The sequence below is a fragment of the Aquarana catesbeiana genome, linkage group LG03 (assembly GCF_042186555.1).
Source record: "Aquarana catesbeiana isolate 2022-GZ linkage group LG03, ASM4218655v1, whole genome shotgun sequence".
In the NCBI taxonomy this organism is placed as follows: Eukaryota; Metazoa; Chordata; class Amphibia; order Anura; family Ranidae; genus Aquarana; species Aquarana catesbeiana.
Genome location: NC_133326.1, coordinates 152,096,395 through 152,114,472, shown reverse-complemented (window position 1 = coordinate 152,114,472; position 18,078 = coordinate 152,096,395). Strand labels below are relative to the sequence as shown.

Below are 18,078 nucleotides of genomic sequence, written 5' to 3'. Positions count from 1 at the left end.
CAGACATCCATATTAAACAGTGGCACGGCCCCGCCCCGCCACAATACGTACTGTATATACACACACACAAAAGCACTTTACTTTGGGTTAACCTAGCAGTATGCTTAAGGGTTGCTGGTAAAAAGAGAGATAATCAAAAGAAGCATACTGAACACTAGGAGAACATATAAATTCTGTACAGGGTGTGTCCTTCATTGGAATCAGACCCAATACCCAAGACAGTAAAATATGATTACTTATGTAATTAAAAGGCAAATAAAATGCAGCATCATAATTCTTGATCAAATCAACTAACTGCAGTGCACAGTTCAATGTGTGCATAGCAATTTAGCAGTACTAAGTATGAGTAGTTTATCATTTTTGGGACGTTCAACACAAAAAAAAATAAAAGATGTGGGGATTATGCCAAATGCATTTCAGAATGAATACAATTATTAGAGATGTGTAAGACAAAAAAATTAGTTTTGTTTTCGGATTCATTCATTAAGTCAATTATTTTGTTTTGTCCTATTTGTTATGTTAGAATGATTCGGTTTTTGAATTAGTTTTGTATATTCGGATATATTTTGTATATTGTACCAAATGTTTTAAATCTATGACGTGTCTGTGGTGAATGAGCCACACGTGAAGAAATAAATACGTGGCGCTCCCTAAAAATATCAATCTCACCCTTTCCAGTGATTACATTACTCTACTAATGAACACCTATTTATAAGTGTATACCGCCAAAAACAATTCTAAAATATATAATATTAGTGAACATCAAATAAATATACAGAAAATAGCACCGTGCCAACACTGCTCAAATTTACATCTATACACAATCCTTGTATGGTGAAAATACAAAAAATGTGAAATTATTGTATATCAAAAATACAAAATAGTGAACAAAATATATATATATAAGTGAATGTGATCCAGTGACACTAAATAATGTTCATGTACATTCGTGCCAGAAAAAGTTCTCCCAATTCCAAAAGTGTAATCTTCTTTCCAGAAATCCTTTCACCACACCTGAGTGTTCAGTGAACCCACTCCCAGTGAAAACTCACTCACTTTAGCACTTTAGCAACATGTACTAAGCAACCAGCATTTATGTGTTAATATTGCAGGGTCCGGTATTCAGATTTGAAAACAGCGATCTAAGTACCTATATTTTTGATTGATGTTGCTTTGTAAATTAATTAACATTGGGGATGACACATTTTGTAGCAGATAATCAGATGTTACAATATGGTACCTCAGGACCCACTGAGTAGCGGTCTCAAGTAGCGGGGGATTGCGCTCACGGGGACATATTTACAGCGCAGGCGCGGAGCTTACGTGGGGCGCATGAGCATTCAGGCACCCTTTAGTAGTCATGGACGGGAGGGGATAAAAGGACTGATTGACAGTAAAAGCGGCCTATCCCATGATTAAGTCACAGGTGTGACGAAACATGTCGGGGCGTGGCCAAACTACGGTGAACATCGCGTACGAGTAAACTACAGAGGAGCGAGTGCTGCGGTTTACCCACCCAGGAAGCGATCGGGCTCTTTAGGCAGACGGGAGAGGAGAGGGTGAGAGATACACCATACACGCCAGCCTGTCTTGGGACCGCCGTGACCGCATCCCCCCAGGAGGTTTATTGAAGTTGTTGGGGTGGATACTGCTTATACAGTGTGCTGTGGAGTTTGCTGTGCTTTTATATATTTTTTACAAATGTGAGTTGAACTGTTGAAGTGTCATTTGAAGTGTGTGCTAATAAACTGAGTGACGTTATCACACTATTGGGAGCTTCTTTTTTAATTCACATATGGAACGTGTATCCGGATGGAGATATGGTTAACTGATTCCAGATGATTTGAATCTCTATGCTATATAGCCTCACACGCAAGTGGAGGCATTGGGAGCTGGTGAGTGAGTTTTCATTGGGAGTGGGTTCACTGAACACTCAGGTGTGGTGAAAGGATTTCTGGAAAGAAGATTACACTTTTGGAATTGGGAGAACTTTTTCTGGCACGAATGTACATGAACATTATTTAGTGTCACTGGATCACGTTCACTTATATATATATATTTTGTTCACTATTTTGTATTTTGGATATACAATAATTTCACATTTTTTGTATTTTCACCATACAAGGATTGTATATAGATGTACATTTGAGCAGTATTGGCACGGTGCTATTTTCTGTATATTTATTTGATGTTCACTAATATTATATATTTTATAATTGTTTTTGGCGATATACACTTATAAATAGGTGTTCATTAGTAGAGTAATGTAATCACTGGAAAGGGTGAGATTGATATTTTTAGGGAGTGCCACGTATTTATTTCTTCACGTGTGGCTCATTCACCACGGACACGACATAGATTTAAAACATTTGGTACAATTGAGGTTTACAATGTGGCAGCTATAGGTAGGTTTATACATCAACTATTGATATTAACTATTAAGGTTGTTTCTCCGAGGCGCAGTGGTGGGGAACTAGGTATAGAGTGGTTATTATATTTTGAATATTAGTTCCGAATCAATTCGTATTTTTGGGAGTTATTACAGAATATTTGGATTCATTCGTTATGTTATTGGATGCTTTAAACATTAAGGCTTGTCTTTTCAAAAAAACAAAAAAAAAAACCCATTAAGGCTTGGTTCACTCTGCTGGGACCCCAAAGTCGTACGACTAGCGACTTTAGCTAAATAATATACAGAGTGTGACACATATTATTGAACTTAAAAAACCCTCTAAAGTCGTAAACGACTAAAACAAATGAATTTAATGTTTTTCTTATAAGTTATTTCAGATTCATTGAAGTTCATCACTATTGTGATTCAGATCTCTGAATAACAAAAATTGTCTGAATTTCGATTCGTAACCAAATGAATTGCATATGTATAAGGCTTTTAACATTTCTATACACTACATTTATTTGACATGATTACATATCAGAATGCTGGTCTCTTGGGCTGTCAGCTGAAGAATCAAACAAAATGTCAAAACAAGATATTGTATTTCTAAATGCTACATACCACTGATTTCATTGCCGGACACATCCAGATTTTGCAGGTGTACATAACTATAGAGAATCTTGATATCACTCAGTTTCTGATTCTACGATTGGAAAAAAGAAAGTGTTGTTCAGGTTGCTGGTCACTCCATGAACCATATCATTACTCTCTAAACCATCATGATGCATATAGTCATAACTACTGAAAAAGACTAAATAACATTGGGTTGGTATAAAGCAAAGAGAAACTATATCCAGTATATACAGTATCTCACAAAGGTGAGTACACCCCTCACATTTTGAGAAAGAAATGACACTTTGTTACAATGTAAAGTAGTGAGTGTACAGCTTGTATAACAGTGTAAATTTGCTGCCCCCTCAACACACAGCCATTAATGTCTAAACCGCTGGCAACAAAAGTGAGTACACCCCTACATGAAAATTTCCAATTTGGGCCCAAAGTGTCAAGATTTTGTGTGGCCACCATTATTTTCCAGCACTGCCTTAACCCTCTTGGACATGGAGTTCACCAGAGCTTCACAGGTTGCCACTGGAGTCCTCTTCCACTCCTCCATGATTTTGTATATTAGTTCCGAATCAATTCGTATTTTTGGAAGTTATTACGTTATTTTGAGGGGACAGCAAATTTACACTGTTATACAAGCTGTACACTCACACTTTACATTGTAGCAAAGTGTCATTTCTTCAGTGTTGTCACATGAAAAGATATAATAAAATATTTTAAAAAAATGTGTAAATAAAGATCAGTGTTTCTAAACCTTTTTTCAGTCAAGGCACTCTTTAAAATTATGGACAACCTCGAGACACCCTCCAAAATTATGTACACAGTCTTGAGGCGCCCCATAAAATTTAACAACTATTCTGATAATTTAACATAATGCAGCAACATCAATACACGTAGGACACCCAATGTTAAAGGTGGTTTATTCTTCCAAAGCAAATACACTTTTGCAAAGCAGGCCTGACTAGTATTCCATGGTTTCTCTTCTCCCTCAGTTTTTCTCTATCACTTAGCAAATGAGAATCCAAAGCTGATAGAGAGAGACAAGGGAGGGTCAAACAAGGATGATATGCAGGCATCTGACATCCTTCTTATCAACTGATGATGTCATTAGTCGTTAAGAGGTTGGCAGCTAGAAGGTTGTAATGGTGTACAATGTAAACCTGTGGCTTTATGTAACTAAAATGCATGTTTCATCCACCCACCAGCTTGTATTACATTTTGGGGCAATTTTTAGGCATTTTGCCAAGGCACCCCTGAAGAAACTTCAAGACACCCTAGTTGAAAAAGGCAGCCTTGGATAATGCAAGAGGTGATTCATGTTTTAGGGTATTTTCAAGATTTCGTGGATCTGAAGAGTACAGAGAGACAGTCAACTAATCTGAAGCATCATGAGAATATTATAAGCGAATGAAAGGAAATCCCTATGTGAGAAACGGTGTTTTGGCTTCGATGAACGAGGCATAAGTCCAACAAAGTGTTCTGTATGTTGATTGTACTGAGGTATAGAATTGTACCTAGGGGTGCCGAATGTGGACTGCATCTCGCATTGTATTGTATGTATTGTGATGAACATGAACTGTCTTGTTTTCTGGAATGTTGATAACATTTCTCTTAAAATAAAGAATAATAAAAAAATACATAATAATTCCCTGTGTCGCACCCACCTATACCCTGTAATACTTGAGTGCTGTTAGTGTGTTTGTATACTATATTATCTTAGTCATAGACCTGGAACATGTATGCAGTTCAGGACTTCCCTTGCTGCACGCAAATTCTGACTAATAACTCAAAGTTATGATATTGACGACCCCTTCCCTCATGACAGTCGTCTTTTAAACTGAATAGTTCAGCTAGATGGCTTTTCAAGCAGGCTGTCAAACAAACCAATACATTCATAGATATTTGCCAATGGAAGCGACCGACAATATTTCATAAATCAAAGCCAATGTATTTTTACAGTATGAAAGATTTATTCAAGGCAGGAGAATTCGTCACTAGGCCTCTAGCATGGAAAAGAAACCTTGCTACAGACATCAAAAAGGATTTCCTTCTCTTTGCAGAATAACAGCCACAGCAGGAGATTATTATAAATCCCATGATCCCCCATGTATTTTTCTATTGAACACTGATAATGTCACCAGAGAACACATTACAAATAGCTTTGGCAAGCTCTTGTCGAGAAAATGTTCTGAAAGTCTCTGCCTTTATATACTGGCACACCAAGGTTTTTTAATAAGAATTTAGAACTTCAATATATATTTAAAGCTGAACTCCAAACAGTTTAATAATACATAAAATTAATGTTTGTACTTAATGGATTAATACAATGATAAACTAATGCCACGAGTAATTTTCATTCTTTGATCTTTACTTATTTTTTCTTTATTCTCAGTTCCTTTGTAATTTGTGACAATTGTCAATATTGCTTTGTGCAAAATATTTGTTTGGAATACTGATAGCTCTTTAAAAAAATATTTGAGAACCGTTTTATCTGTAACAATGACAGAGGTTGGGACAAACACTGCCAGAGGAGCTTGAGTGCTGGCAGCAACAGTTATTTTTCCCTTTGAAATAGAACCATTTGAATAAAAGGTGACCATTGTAATCACTCCTGGCGGTTTTCAAGTTGATCCAAAAGCCTCTCGCTGCCACTTTTGCTTAACATCATAGTCTGCATGTAAATGAAAAAAAATCATAAAAAAGGCATTCTGTAAAAAAGCAGTCCTTTAACTTGACCTTCACCGTGTTACAGTTCCGCTTCAATTCCAGAATTTTCTATTACAGAAACATTCAGAAATCTATTACATCCTTTTAGAGCACTTTTAGAAAAGCTTTGTAAGACAGGTTTACAGAGCAAAACACCCTAATATACAAGTGTGTCTATACACATTGACTGTACATCTCAGTTAAAGTGTCTCCAAATGCAGAAGGTTACATATGTTACACATGTTACATATCGCCACGTGCGCCAGAATGACAGCAATAATTATAGCACCAGACCTCCTTTGTAACACTAAACTGATGACTTATAGGGGGCTTTTAATGCGTCGCCTATGAAAAATATAGGGTACTGACATGTTGAAGGTTTGACATGTTGGGTATCTATTTACTGTGCAACCTCGGATTTTATATTTTACCAAAAAAATGGGTACATTATTGCATTTTTGTGCCCTCTAAAATTAATATTTAATGTTTTTTTTACTGAAATTTTGCGGTAATATCGTGTGACAAAATATTGGAACTACCATGATTTTATTTTCTAGGGTGTCTGCTTTATGAAAATATATAATGTTTGGGGGTTCTATGTAATCTTCAAGAGGAAGTAAACCCTGATAGGTTTTACTTGCTCTTTATTTCCCTGCAAAGGTAAAGCATAATGGGATACTATGCATCTTATAGTAGCCCATTGTGTGTCACTTACCTGAAAACGAAGCCTGCGATGTTGACGCTGTCCCCGATGCGTGCGGGACCCGCCAGTCACGGCATGATCCCTTTAGAGATGGCACGATCATGCCCTTTCTAAAGTGCGCATGCGCGGATGACGTCGGCACACGCGTATATTGTAAATATCTCCTAAACCGTGCAGGTTTAGGAGATATTTCCAGCACCTACAGGTAAGCCTTAATATAGGCTTACCTGTAGGTAAAGGTGGTTGTAAATGTTATCTTATCTGTCCATGTACACAGGGTCGATTATAGTCGTTTCTAGGCAGTTGAGATTAGAGGCTTTTTTGGAACGCAAAAATAAAGGGTTCAGAAGCTGAGTTTAGAGGCATTTCAAGCGCCAAACACTTCTAAACGTGGCAACTCTCGTTTAGGCGCATTTCGTTTAGAGACGTTTTTCATTTTAGGCCATTTTGAAAAACGCTTTTAAAATGCAAACGTGGCTAAACACGGCATGTAAACGCGGCAAAACGGTTGTTTTAAATGTGGGTTACTATCTGTCAAGTTAAATCGTTCAGGAGAGGTTGTAAAAACGTCCCGTGTACATGAAGCCTTAAGGATACATTCACCATTTCGGGAACATGTTACATGTTCCACCTGTGAAATCTGTTTTTAAAAAAAATGACTCCTAACTTTTTTAGCTGGCTCCTAAATTCAAAGCAAATTTGTCAAGCTCTGCCTTAATGCATTCCATGCATTAAGGTAAAAAACCTTCTGGGTGCAGCTCCCCCCTCCCCAGCCCCCCCTTATACTTACCTGAGCCCCACCTCAAACCAGTGATGTGCATGAGAGAAGTGACTCTCCTGGGTCTCTGTCTCCTCATTGGCTCACACAGCAGCGGGAGCCACTGGCTCCTGCCAGTTACAGCCAGTGAGCCAATGAGGAGAGAGCGGGGGCGGAGCCAAGCCACGCTCCATGTGTGAATGGACAATGCCTGTTCACCGTAGCGCAGCTTGGGAGCACACTTGGCGGGGGGGGGGAGCAAGGACCCCTGGCAGGGGACCCAAAAAGAAGAGGATAGGGACTGCTCTGTGCAAAACCATTACACAGAACAGGTAAGTATGACATGTTTGTTATTTTAAAAAATAAAAAATTTGAACCTTTAGAACCATTGTAAATGCTGTGAATCTATGTCTGTTAATACTTACAGATATGGTCAGATGCAGATACACTTGTTCATTTCCAAGAGCTGAACAACCCAACATTGATAGTCCATCAGAAACCCTTTCTTCATTTAGCACTCCATCGAATGGTTCCTTGACACAAAAGATCAAGTATTTCAGATAAAGTAATAATAATATTGTTTATATACATACAGTTAAAAGTAAACATACACATGAGGCTCGGTTCACACGGGGGCGACTTGTCAGGCGACCTAGCCGCCTGACAAGTCGCCTCCCGTTCTGTACAATGGAACCGTTCTAATCGGAGCGACGCAAGTCGCTCCGACTTAGAAGAAAGGTTCCTGTACTACTTTGGGGGCGACTTGCATAGACTTCTATACAGAAGTCGTCTTGCAAGTCGCCCCGGCAGTCGTGTGCAGGTCGCCTCTGTGAGGCGACCTGCAAGTCGTGCCGCGTCTAGTGTGAACCGGCACTGACTCTTGTATTTAGACAATATTGATTAATCTCAGAGTTCGGCTTAGCAATAAATGTATTCTAAGGTACATTTTGGAGCCTCTACTGCCAAGTGTCCCTCTGTCCCTTTCTGTGGGCTACAACCTAAAGTATGGCCAAACCCTAGAACATGTCATATTGCAGCTTAGCAGTCCTTACATGTGGTGGCTGCATTTGTTTTTTCTGTTCAGGTTTTTTTTTGCTCTATCTTTACCTTGTGAGCCTGCCAGGAGCATACCTCCTGACCTTGGATGACAACACTCACTCACCCTACTGTATCTATAGGAGAGTAGCAACGTTGACCTACGACAGCACTACTACACCTCTCTTCTACATAAGGGGAAGGTGTTATGTAGTCAATGGAGAGAACTATGAACAATGATAACTGCGAACAATCAGCAGACTGACATGATCTGCAGCAGTCTGCATGTATCCGCACGTTGTCGATATGATGCAACTGATAGGTGTTCAGGACAACCACCACTGAAGAGAAAGCAGCTCCAGGTATGCACATTAGCCATTCATCCACAGCATAGCCAGAGTTTAGGTGAAGGTGCTAACACAGCTCGTCTGCAGATACACAATCAAAAGAAATCTGGAATTTGCTGCAACAATTCACCTTTGTTGATCCTTCATGCAGAAGACATCAAAGACAGTGCCGGGTACAGAAAAAGTTGATGTGTTTTGCACTATCACTAGCGCTTACTCATAACCTCATGTGCAAAAATACAATAAACCATCCTTCTAAAAACTCTATGCGACCATGAGCCCAATTACACTAATTGGAAAATCCCTCCCATTCCTACCAAGGGCCGGGAACTACTTATAACACATTAACTTGCCGTCCGTGCTATAGTCGAATGATGGCTACAGCGCGGCTGGCCAGTTCTGGGAGGCTGTCATGATGTCCTCCCGTGATTGGAGCGTGCTCTGTGATCGCAGTGTCCTCCAGACGCTGCTAATAACAGATTGAGGTAAAGAGTCATTCAGCGGCTGTTTATAACATGATCAGCAGAGTCCAATCACAGCTGATAACAATGTAAGCAGAAGCTGGTTATCAACACTCCTTTCCTCATGCTGACAGAATGAGGAGAGGAGAAGACAGCCGATAACCAGCTTGTGTAAAAGGGAAATGTACATGGACAATCAGGGCACTGTTTATCAGTGTCCTGATTATCAGTGCACTCCCAACAGTGCCCAACAGTACTGCCAATCAGTGCCCACCAGTGGTGCCAACCAGTGCCCATCACTGCCTCCTCAGTGTCACCTATCTGTGCCGCCTATCAGTGCAGCCTATCAGTGCCCATCGATACCCATCAGTTCAGCCTCATCAGCGCAAATCAGTGAAGAAGAAAAATTACCTGTTTGCAAAATTTTATAACAAGCCACAAAAACTTTTTTTTAGTTTATTTAGCAAAGAATAATAAAAACCCAGTGCCGATTAAATACCACCAAAAGAAAGCTCTATTTGTGTGAAATAAATGATAAAAATTTGGCCGCGCAATTGTCAAAGTGTGGCAGCGCTGGAAGCTGAAAATTGGCTTGGGCAGGAAGTGGGTAAAAGTGCCCAGTAGGCAAGTGGTTAAAAAACAGGTGTGGAGCATAGAGAATCTTATGTGAGTGTTAATAAATCAAATAAAGGAAAAAAAATGAAAACTCTCCATAATGTGTGCAAACTAGGGCTGCAACTAACGATTATTTTCATAATCGATTAGTTGGCCAATTATTGTTTTGATTAATCGGATAATAACCTCAAAGTGTGGTGTATAATTTAGTTAATATGTAAAGTTTAAAAAAAAAAAAGGGCAATTTATTCTTAAATATCTATAAATCTATATGTAGCAGTAAATATAAATAACCAACTATATGGTTAGGGAGCAAAATCTCTAAACCACTCTGAGAATAACAGACAGAAGAGATATACTGTATTTACTATTAGAGGTTGAATCTGGTAAACATTATCAGACTCAGGATCAAATTTGTTATTTAAAGAAAAAAAAATACCGTTTTGCAGATTTTCAGTCAGAACTGTAATACATTCTATATGACAGACTCCCTTGTCATAGGCAGGTGGCTTGATAAAAGCTCCCTGCACCTGCTGTCACTTATGCTGGCCACACAAAAACAATGTGTCCCTTCTAAAGAAAAAAAAAAAAGTCTGATAATCGATACATGTATGGCTAGCATAAGGCTCGGTGCACACCTATGCAGTTTGCTTTTGAGCCATTTCTGCAGTGCTTTTTGCTGTGTGTTTTAAGTTTTTGCACACGCAGGCAAAAAAAACGCAAACTGCAGCAAAACGCATCATGTGCTTTTCTGCAGCTTCTCTATTAACGTCTATTGAACCAATCAAGCAAAAAAAAAAAAAAAAAAAAAGCACAGTTTTGCATTGAAAAAAGTCCCTGACCTTTTCCAAATACGCGCCGGCTGAAAAAAGCTTTTTGTTTTGTACAAGCTTCCTGGCCACAGCTGTTTGTATACAACTGTGATTGCAGCTGCAGAAATCTGCTGTCCTGCCATAATCGCAGGTGTGAATGAGCCCTAAGAGCTTGTCCACACTAACCGTAAAAGTAAACACAATGCTTTCCTGTGCAGGCTGTGTTTTTTTAACCACTTCAACCCCTGAAGGATTTAACCCCTTCCTGACCAGAGCACTTTTTGCAATGCGGCACTGCGTCACTTTAACTGACAATTGCGCGGCCGTGCAATGTTATACCAAAACAAAATTGATGTCCTTTTTTCCCCACAAATAGAGCTTTCTTTTGGTGGTATTTGATCACTTTTTACTATAATAAATATCCCCAAAAAAGATATAAAAAACACATTTTTTTCCTCAGTTTAGACCGACGTGTATTCTTCTACATATTTTTGGTAAAAAAAAAAAAAAAAAAAAAAAAAAAAAAAAAATCGCAATAAGTGTATATTGATTGGTTTGCGGAAACGTTATAGCGTCTACAAAAAAGGGGAAAGATTTATGGTATTTTTATTATTATTCTTTTTTTATTAGTAATGGTGGCGATCGGCGATTTTTATCGTGACTGTGACATTGTGGCGGACACATCAGACACTTTTGACACTATTTTGGGACCATTGTCATTTATACAGCGATCAGTGCTATAAAAATGCACGGATTACTGTATAAATGACACTGGCAGGGAAGGAGTTAAACACTAGGGGGCTATCAAGGGGTTAAGTGTGTCCTAGGGAGTGATTCTAACTGGGGGGGGGGCTACCACTGAAATGACAGCAATCACTGCTCCCAATGACAGGGAGCAGTAGCAGAACAGGGAAATTCCTTGTTTACATAGGCAGTTCCCTGTTCTGCCTCTCCATGACACGATTGCGGGACACCGGCGGACATCGAGTCGGGCGCGCGCGCACACTAGTCCCGCTCATTAAAGGGGACGTAGAGGTTTGCCCACCGCTGCCATTGTGCCGACGTATATCGGCGTGCAGCAGTCGGCAAGTGGTTAATGCAAAGCACAGTTTACCTTTGCTTTTTTCTTAACCACTTCCTGCCTACCTGGCAGGGGTTTGGCCTTAAGGCTGAGCGGCCACATATATGCAACCCTAGGTAAATACTTTACTGTGCTGAGCCTAAGAGCATGCTCCCTGCACGCTCCCAGCACAGTAACGAATGGGTAGCGGAAAGCCCACAATGCATACTTGCGATCAGGAGCTTTCCGATCATGTGACCGCCAATTAAGGAGATTACATGAATGCCTGCCTCCTGGCATTTAGATCCGCTTAACGGACCTGGAGGTGGGAAAGGGTTAAAGTAGAACTAAGGGCAACACTTTTTTTCCCATTTTGGATAGAGTAAGGAAGGGTTATAACACCTTGGAGACATTTCCTCTCACTTCCTGACCCATAGCCAAAACAGAAAGTGAGAGGAAAATCGCTCCACAGTGATCGAATTCCTTGTAACCAGATAAATATCCAACATTATTCCTGTTCTGGTGAAAAATCCAACATTATTCCTGTTCTGGTGACAGCCTTTAATTTCCCACTTTCATTCTTGGTGATAACAGTAAACAGTACAAATAGGGAGGGTGACAGTGGCAGGTGGTGTTTTTTTGTTTGGGGGAGGGCTAACAACCGAACGCCCCCCACGGCAGTTCTAGCCCCCTGCTGTCTGTTGGTCGGTTCACCGACACTTACCCCATCTAGGCAGCGGGCATTCGAGGAGCAGCGGTGGAGATCGGAAATTCAGGCATCGGCCCACGGTTCCCGATTGGCCGGGAGGAGGATCAGTGTTGCAACAGTGAATGTTCATTCGCTGTTGCAACACACCTGGGTGGGCTCCGGTCGCACTCTCTGTGTCCCGAGCCCACCCTATTTTGAAGCCTATTAGAGCCTCTGGCTCTAATCAGGTGCTTTAAGTAAAAACCCTGGCCGCTGTAATTCATGTGCTTGGTGCCCTGAAAGGGACTGGACGCATGAATAGGGGGTGGCCACCGTGGCCATGGATAGATTCATGCTACGCAGAGGGGGCGGCGTCCCTAATGAACGGGCCGCTCCTGGATGGTGAGCTAAGTTCACACTACGCTGCACAGTAAAACACAGTGTTTTACAATGCAGGCTAGTGCTATAGTCAGCTCCACAAGGGATGGGTGTGATGCATGTTTCTACTTGTTTTTTTTTTTTTCTTTTTATAACTTTAATTGTGTAGCACCCTCTAGGTAGGTAGGTGCTAGAGATTGGATTTTTGTGACAGGTAAATTTAGGCAGGCCTGGCTGGCAGTCAGGCCTGTTTTGTTTTCATTCTGGGTTTGGAGTGGCTCAGGATAGCAGCTGGTGACTCACAGGCAGCATCACCGAGACCTCCCTCTTCTTTCCAGATCTAGAAAGAGAGGAGGAAAGGAGAGGTGGAGCTGTCTGGGGTATCTTAAGGAGCCTTGACCAATACCCAACTTGGATTGGCAGGGGGCAGGCCTCCTTAAATACCCAGGGTCAGCCCAGCTGGGGAGGAGTTGTGGGGAGAGAGTGAGAAAGTGTGGAGGCCTCTGAGAGAGCTTCCCAGTCGGGGGGGACCTTGGGCCTGGGCCTGGGCGCAGTCGGAACCACCTTCAAGAACTTATGAAGAGGTCCTGGAGCGGAGGCACAAGGGAGGGCAAGGAGAGGACAGCGGGAGAGAGGATTACTAAGATACTCCAGGGAGGAGTATCAGCGGGAGAGAGCATTACTAAGATACTCCAGGGAGGAGTATCAGCGGGAGAGAGCATTACTAAGATACTCCAGGGAGGACAACGGGTCGCAGCCAAGAGGGCTGGTAAGTGAGGCACAGTCGGGAGGACTGGGAGCATGCAGTCTGAGATGGGTGCAGAACCAAAAGAGTGGACTGTGGTAAATGGGGCAGCGGAGAGAGGCAGCTGCAGCCAGGAAGGCTGGCAGGGCCTGAAGATGAGCAAATAGAAGGGAAAAAAACCACCGCGCTATATATATGCAGGAAATTAACACAATCAAGAAAATACTTAAATTATTACGTGACAAACCAATAGATTTAAATAGCAGACGCAGCCGCTAAAGGTGAGATACACACACTAGAGACAATCAATAAAAGGAGCAGCGCTGTGAATGTTAAAGGCTTAAATTAGAGCCAATATAGGTATAAGTGAACCAATGTGATACAATGAGTAAATAATTAAGATAAGTGAACCAATGTGATACAATGAGTAATTAATTAAAATAAATAATAACAAAAGTTCATAATCAAATCATATATAATTTGATAACAGTCCTAATCATGATCAAAAATCCAGATAGGTGAGGTAAGGTGAAGAACAAAGGCAGGGGTCCCCGTCTAAGGCAGGAATGTAGGTAAGGAGTGGATGAATCCTTCACCGCACCACTGTGATATTACTAAAAATGCGCGCTTACCAACCGGCAAGCATAGGAGAGCTTGCGACCTTAACCCGGTCGGGGCCTTTCATGGGATGGAGACACCAATATACCACTTCATAAACCGTACGGTAGGCCCGCTGTCCACCTCATACAGACAATCCCTATATTGTGGGGATAATATACTCCTAGCTAGGAGTTATTCTCACAGGAAGTGCCCCAAAAGAAAAGGGAGAGCAACATAGCGTAATCCTTCTCTGCTTCCAGATCCAGCAATGTCTCCTCAGTCTTTCCTCCCGCCTCAGGCTGAGACTGAGGAGACATTGCTGGATCTGGAAGCAGAGAAGGATTACGCTATGTTGCTCTCCCTTTTCTAAATCTTTTCAAAATCTGTGAGAAATGTTTCCAACACCTTGTTGAATACATGCCACAAAGAATAAAGGCAGATATGAAAGCAAAAGGGGGTCCAACCTGATACTAGCAAGGTGTACCTAAAAAAGTGGCTGGTGAGTGTAGAACACAATTGTTTTCTGGGTGGAGATCTTGCTTTTTCCAGTGCTGAAGCATGCAAAACAGGGAATGAGCCCTAATAGCTCTTCTGCTGCAGAGAAATGGTGCTAGGATTTTTTTAAGCGGCTAACAGAGCCAATTTAACTGTTCCCTATCCAGTATATATATGCTGGATAGGAAACAGTTTTATATATATATATATATATATATATATATATATATATATATATATATATATATATATACACACACACACACACACACACACACACACATATATATATATATATATATATATATATATATATACACACACACACACACACATATACATATATATATATATATATACACACACACACACACACACACACACACAGTATATAAATGCCCTGGATAGGAGTGGTTATGAGGGAATTATGGCTGCAGTCATGATCCTGGTGTCATTTTTATGTAAAGATGATCTGAGCAGCTCTAAAGCCACCCGATCACTTTTACAGGGTGGCTGTAGAGGAAGCCCACCCCCGTAAACATGCTGCCATTCCCAGGCTATGTAAAAGGATCGAACCAGAGGCACACGGAGGAGAGGAAAGAACATCCATTCTTCCCTCTGCAGCAAATGAAGCCGAATGCAATGAGGATTTTGTCACTTCCGCTTTCAGTGCTGTGTTTCCCTAAATGGTTCATCAAAAAACGATCTGCGTTTGATCAGCTGCCTTGGAGGGCAGAGGAGGGATCAGGGGGACTACTAGAGCCCTGATCTTTCCATAAAGAGTACCTGTCACTGCCCAAGCAATCACAAGGGATGTTGTTCATCCCTTGTGATAGCAACAAAGTTGAATGAAAAAAAAAGTGTTAAGAAAATACATTTAAATAAAAATGAAAGCACCCCCGTCCTCCCATGTGCATATGCAAACACGTACATAACATAGGTCCCGCACACATATTAAAACGGTGATCGCAACACACATGTGAGATATCTCCGCAAATGTTGGCGCGAGAGTAATGCCGCGTACAGACGATCGGACATTCCGACAACAAAATCCTGGGTTTATTTCCGACGGATGTTGGCTCAAACTTGTCTTGCATACACACGGTTGCACCAATGTTGTCAGAAATGCCAAACGTCATGAATTCGGTGACATACAACACGTACGACGAGCCGAGAAAAATGAAGTTCAATATCCGGCTCTTCTGCTTGATTCCGAGCATGCGTGGAATTGTGTGCGTTGGAATTGTGTACACACACGATCGGAATTTATGACAACAGATTTTGTTGTTGGTAAATTCGAGAACCAGCTCTCAAATTTTGTTTGTTGGAAATTTCAACAAAAAATGTCCGATGGAGCCTGCACACGGTTAGAATTTCCGACAACAAGCTCGCATCGAACATTTGTTGTCGGAAATTCCGTCTGTGTGTACGTGGCATTATAATTCCAACACCAGAGCTCACATTTCTCTCCTCTGGGAAGCTGTGAAGCTTTTGAAGTGTCACCATTTTAGGTGCCGTAGTTTGTCATCAGGTACAGCAACACAGGGGAGAGGAAAGGGAGATCAGATACATCTATTCCTACAACATTATCTCCCAATGCAAGTGATTGTAAGATTGTATTTTATCATTAGAAGTCACTTTTTAGGGGATTTGATGCTCCCAACTAATCACTATCAGCCATGTTTGTGTCAATCAGGTCAGATGCCCAGGCTGCCATGGTAACCAATGAGAAGAGGTCTATTGTTGGTGCACAATGAGTCCCAGGGAGAGCCCTCATCCAGTGTCCATCCTCCATGTTCTCACACACAGCCTGTCCCCTCCTTACCTCCATGCTGTCCTCCTGTTGCTCGCTTTCAGAGTCAGACTCCCTGGGGTCCCTCCAGTTGTCAGGGCTGGGACTCCCCCACCCGCCATCGCTCCTCTCCTCCAAGTCTCGGGCACTGACAAAGGAGAATTCCTCCGGAAGACCGGCGCTGAGGAGGGTCACAGCCATGTCCCGAGCCGGACAACACACTCCTTTGTACCGCGATTCCTTCACTTTGCTGCCGGGAGACAGATCGCCGATCCAGGAGCCGCCATGTTGTATACAACTCGGTAACTAGGCGACGCCGGGCGAGGTGGTGAGCAATGCATGCTGGGAGGTGTAGTTTGGAGGACACAGGATGGGTTACCTGTGTGTGATTGCCTTCCTTCTATTAGGAAGCGCTTTTCCTTAGGCTAAGCGAATGTTGTCTTGGAGGGCTTTGTACCTGAATGTCTTTTATTTTTCTCCTCAGAAGTTGCATAGAACAGAAGAAGTGGTGAGTAGTTCGGTTGTTGTAGAAGCATAGTTGCCAACATTGAAAAAAAAATTTTAGGGACACTTTTTGGGCTGTAGGCGGAGTCTTATTATAATTAGCGGGCAGGGCATGCGTTTGTAGGCGTGGCACAGGGGGAAAGTAAAAATGCGTAGTGCAAAGTGCGCCGCAGCGAAAAATGGGCATGGTTTACGCAAAATAGTGAGTCAAAGGGGGTGTGGTTAGAGTCTGAGATGAATGAGGGATGGAGAGGGAAAGGGGGGGAGAGGGGTGGAGGGACAGCAGCCCCAGATCCTACACAACAATGGAAATATGTGTATTCTAGAAAATATAACAACCAGCAGATAAAGATACTCCAAACACCTGGTGTTAGCACTTCATCCCGGCACCATGGTTGTTATGGTGTCTGGATGATTGAAGTGCATTATTTCTATTATTACATTGTAATATAAAATGAAATCATTCAACTCACCATAATGCCGAATCAGTGGGATCCCTGAGCGTGTCACCTGCCATGTTGCCTGCCACCAGCAAAGTCCTTCCTTGCATCAGGTGCCCCAGCAGAGTCCGTCCGTGCATCAGGTGCCCCAGCAGAGTCCGTCCGTGCATCAGGTGTCCCAGCAGAGTCCGTCCGTGCATCAGGTGTCCCAGCAGAGTCCGTCCGTGCATCAGGTGTCCCAGCAGAGTCCGTCCGTGCATCAGGTGCCCCAGCAGAGTCCGTCCGTGCATCAGGTGCCCCAGCAGAGTCCGTCCGTGCATCAGGTGTCCCAGCAGAGTCCGTCCGTGCATCAGGTGTCCCAGCAGAGTCCGTCCGTGCATCAGGTGTCCCAGCAGAGTCCATCCTTGCATCAGATGTCCCCAGCGGAGCCCCCCCCTTACATCTGATGTCCCCAACGAAGCCCCCCCTTACATCTGATGTCCCCAGCGGAGCCCCCCCCTTACATCTGATGTCCCCAGCGGAGCCCCCCCCTACATCTGATGTCCCCAGCAGAGCCCCCCCTACATCTGATGTCCCCAACGGAGCCCCCCTTACATCAGGTGTCACCAGCGGAGCCCCCCTTACATCAGGTGTCCCCAGCGGAGCCCCCCTTACATCAGGTGTCCCCAGCGGAGCCCCCACCTTACCTCAGGTGTCCTAGTAGGAGGAGGTATACAAAATTATGTCTCCCTTCACGGGCTGCGTGGTTACAACAGAACCCCCGCCCCTTTCCATAACAGACCGGCAGCAGGGCGGGGGGGGTAGGCGAGGCGGAGCGGGGTGCAGGGTGGGCGGCGACGCTGGAGCTTTGTCTAGCCACCCAGCCATTCCTGGTTTCCTTAAAAATGGCAGACCTCTAGCGTCGGCGGCGAAAATTCGTAA

The 18,078-nt window shown here is 42.6% G+C and overlaps 2 protein-coding genes across 2 annotated transcripts in view; one reads left to right on the top strand and one right to left on the bottom strand.

The window, feature by feature from the left end:
* SLC35B4 (solute carrier family 35 member B4) overlaps nt 1-10,277 on the top strand; it is a 247,653-nt gene extending 237,376 nt beyond the window's left edge. Inside the window, exon 11 of the transcript XR_012242813.1 lies at nt 10,263-10,277. The gene's annotated coding sequence lies outside the window, so the exon portion shown is untranslated. The remainder of the gene's footprint in view (nt 1-10,262) is intronic.
* Nucleotides 1-16,534, bottom strand: part of LRGUK (leucine rich repeats and guanylate kinase domain containing) — a 183,899-nt gene extending 167,365 nt beyond the window's left edge. Inside the window, exons 1-3 of the mRNA XM_073619422.1 lie at nt 16,247-16,534; nt 7,611-7,718; nt 3,017-3,098 (exon numbers count right to left, since the gene is read on the bottom strand). Coding sequence (XP_073475523.1) covers nt 3,017-3,098; nt 7,611-7,718; nt 16,247-16,414 — 358 coding nt within the window. The 5' untranslated portion in view covers nt 16,415-16,534. The remainder of the gene's footprint in view (nt 1-3,016; nt 3,099-7,610; nt 7,719-16,246) is intronic.
* Between the last annotated feature and the right edge of the window lie 1,544 nt (nt 16,535-18,078).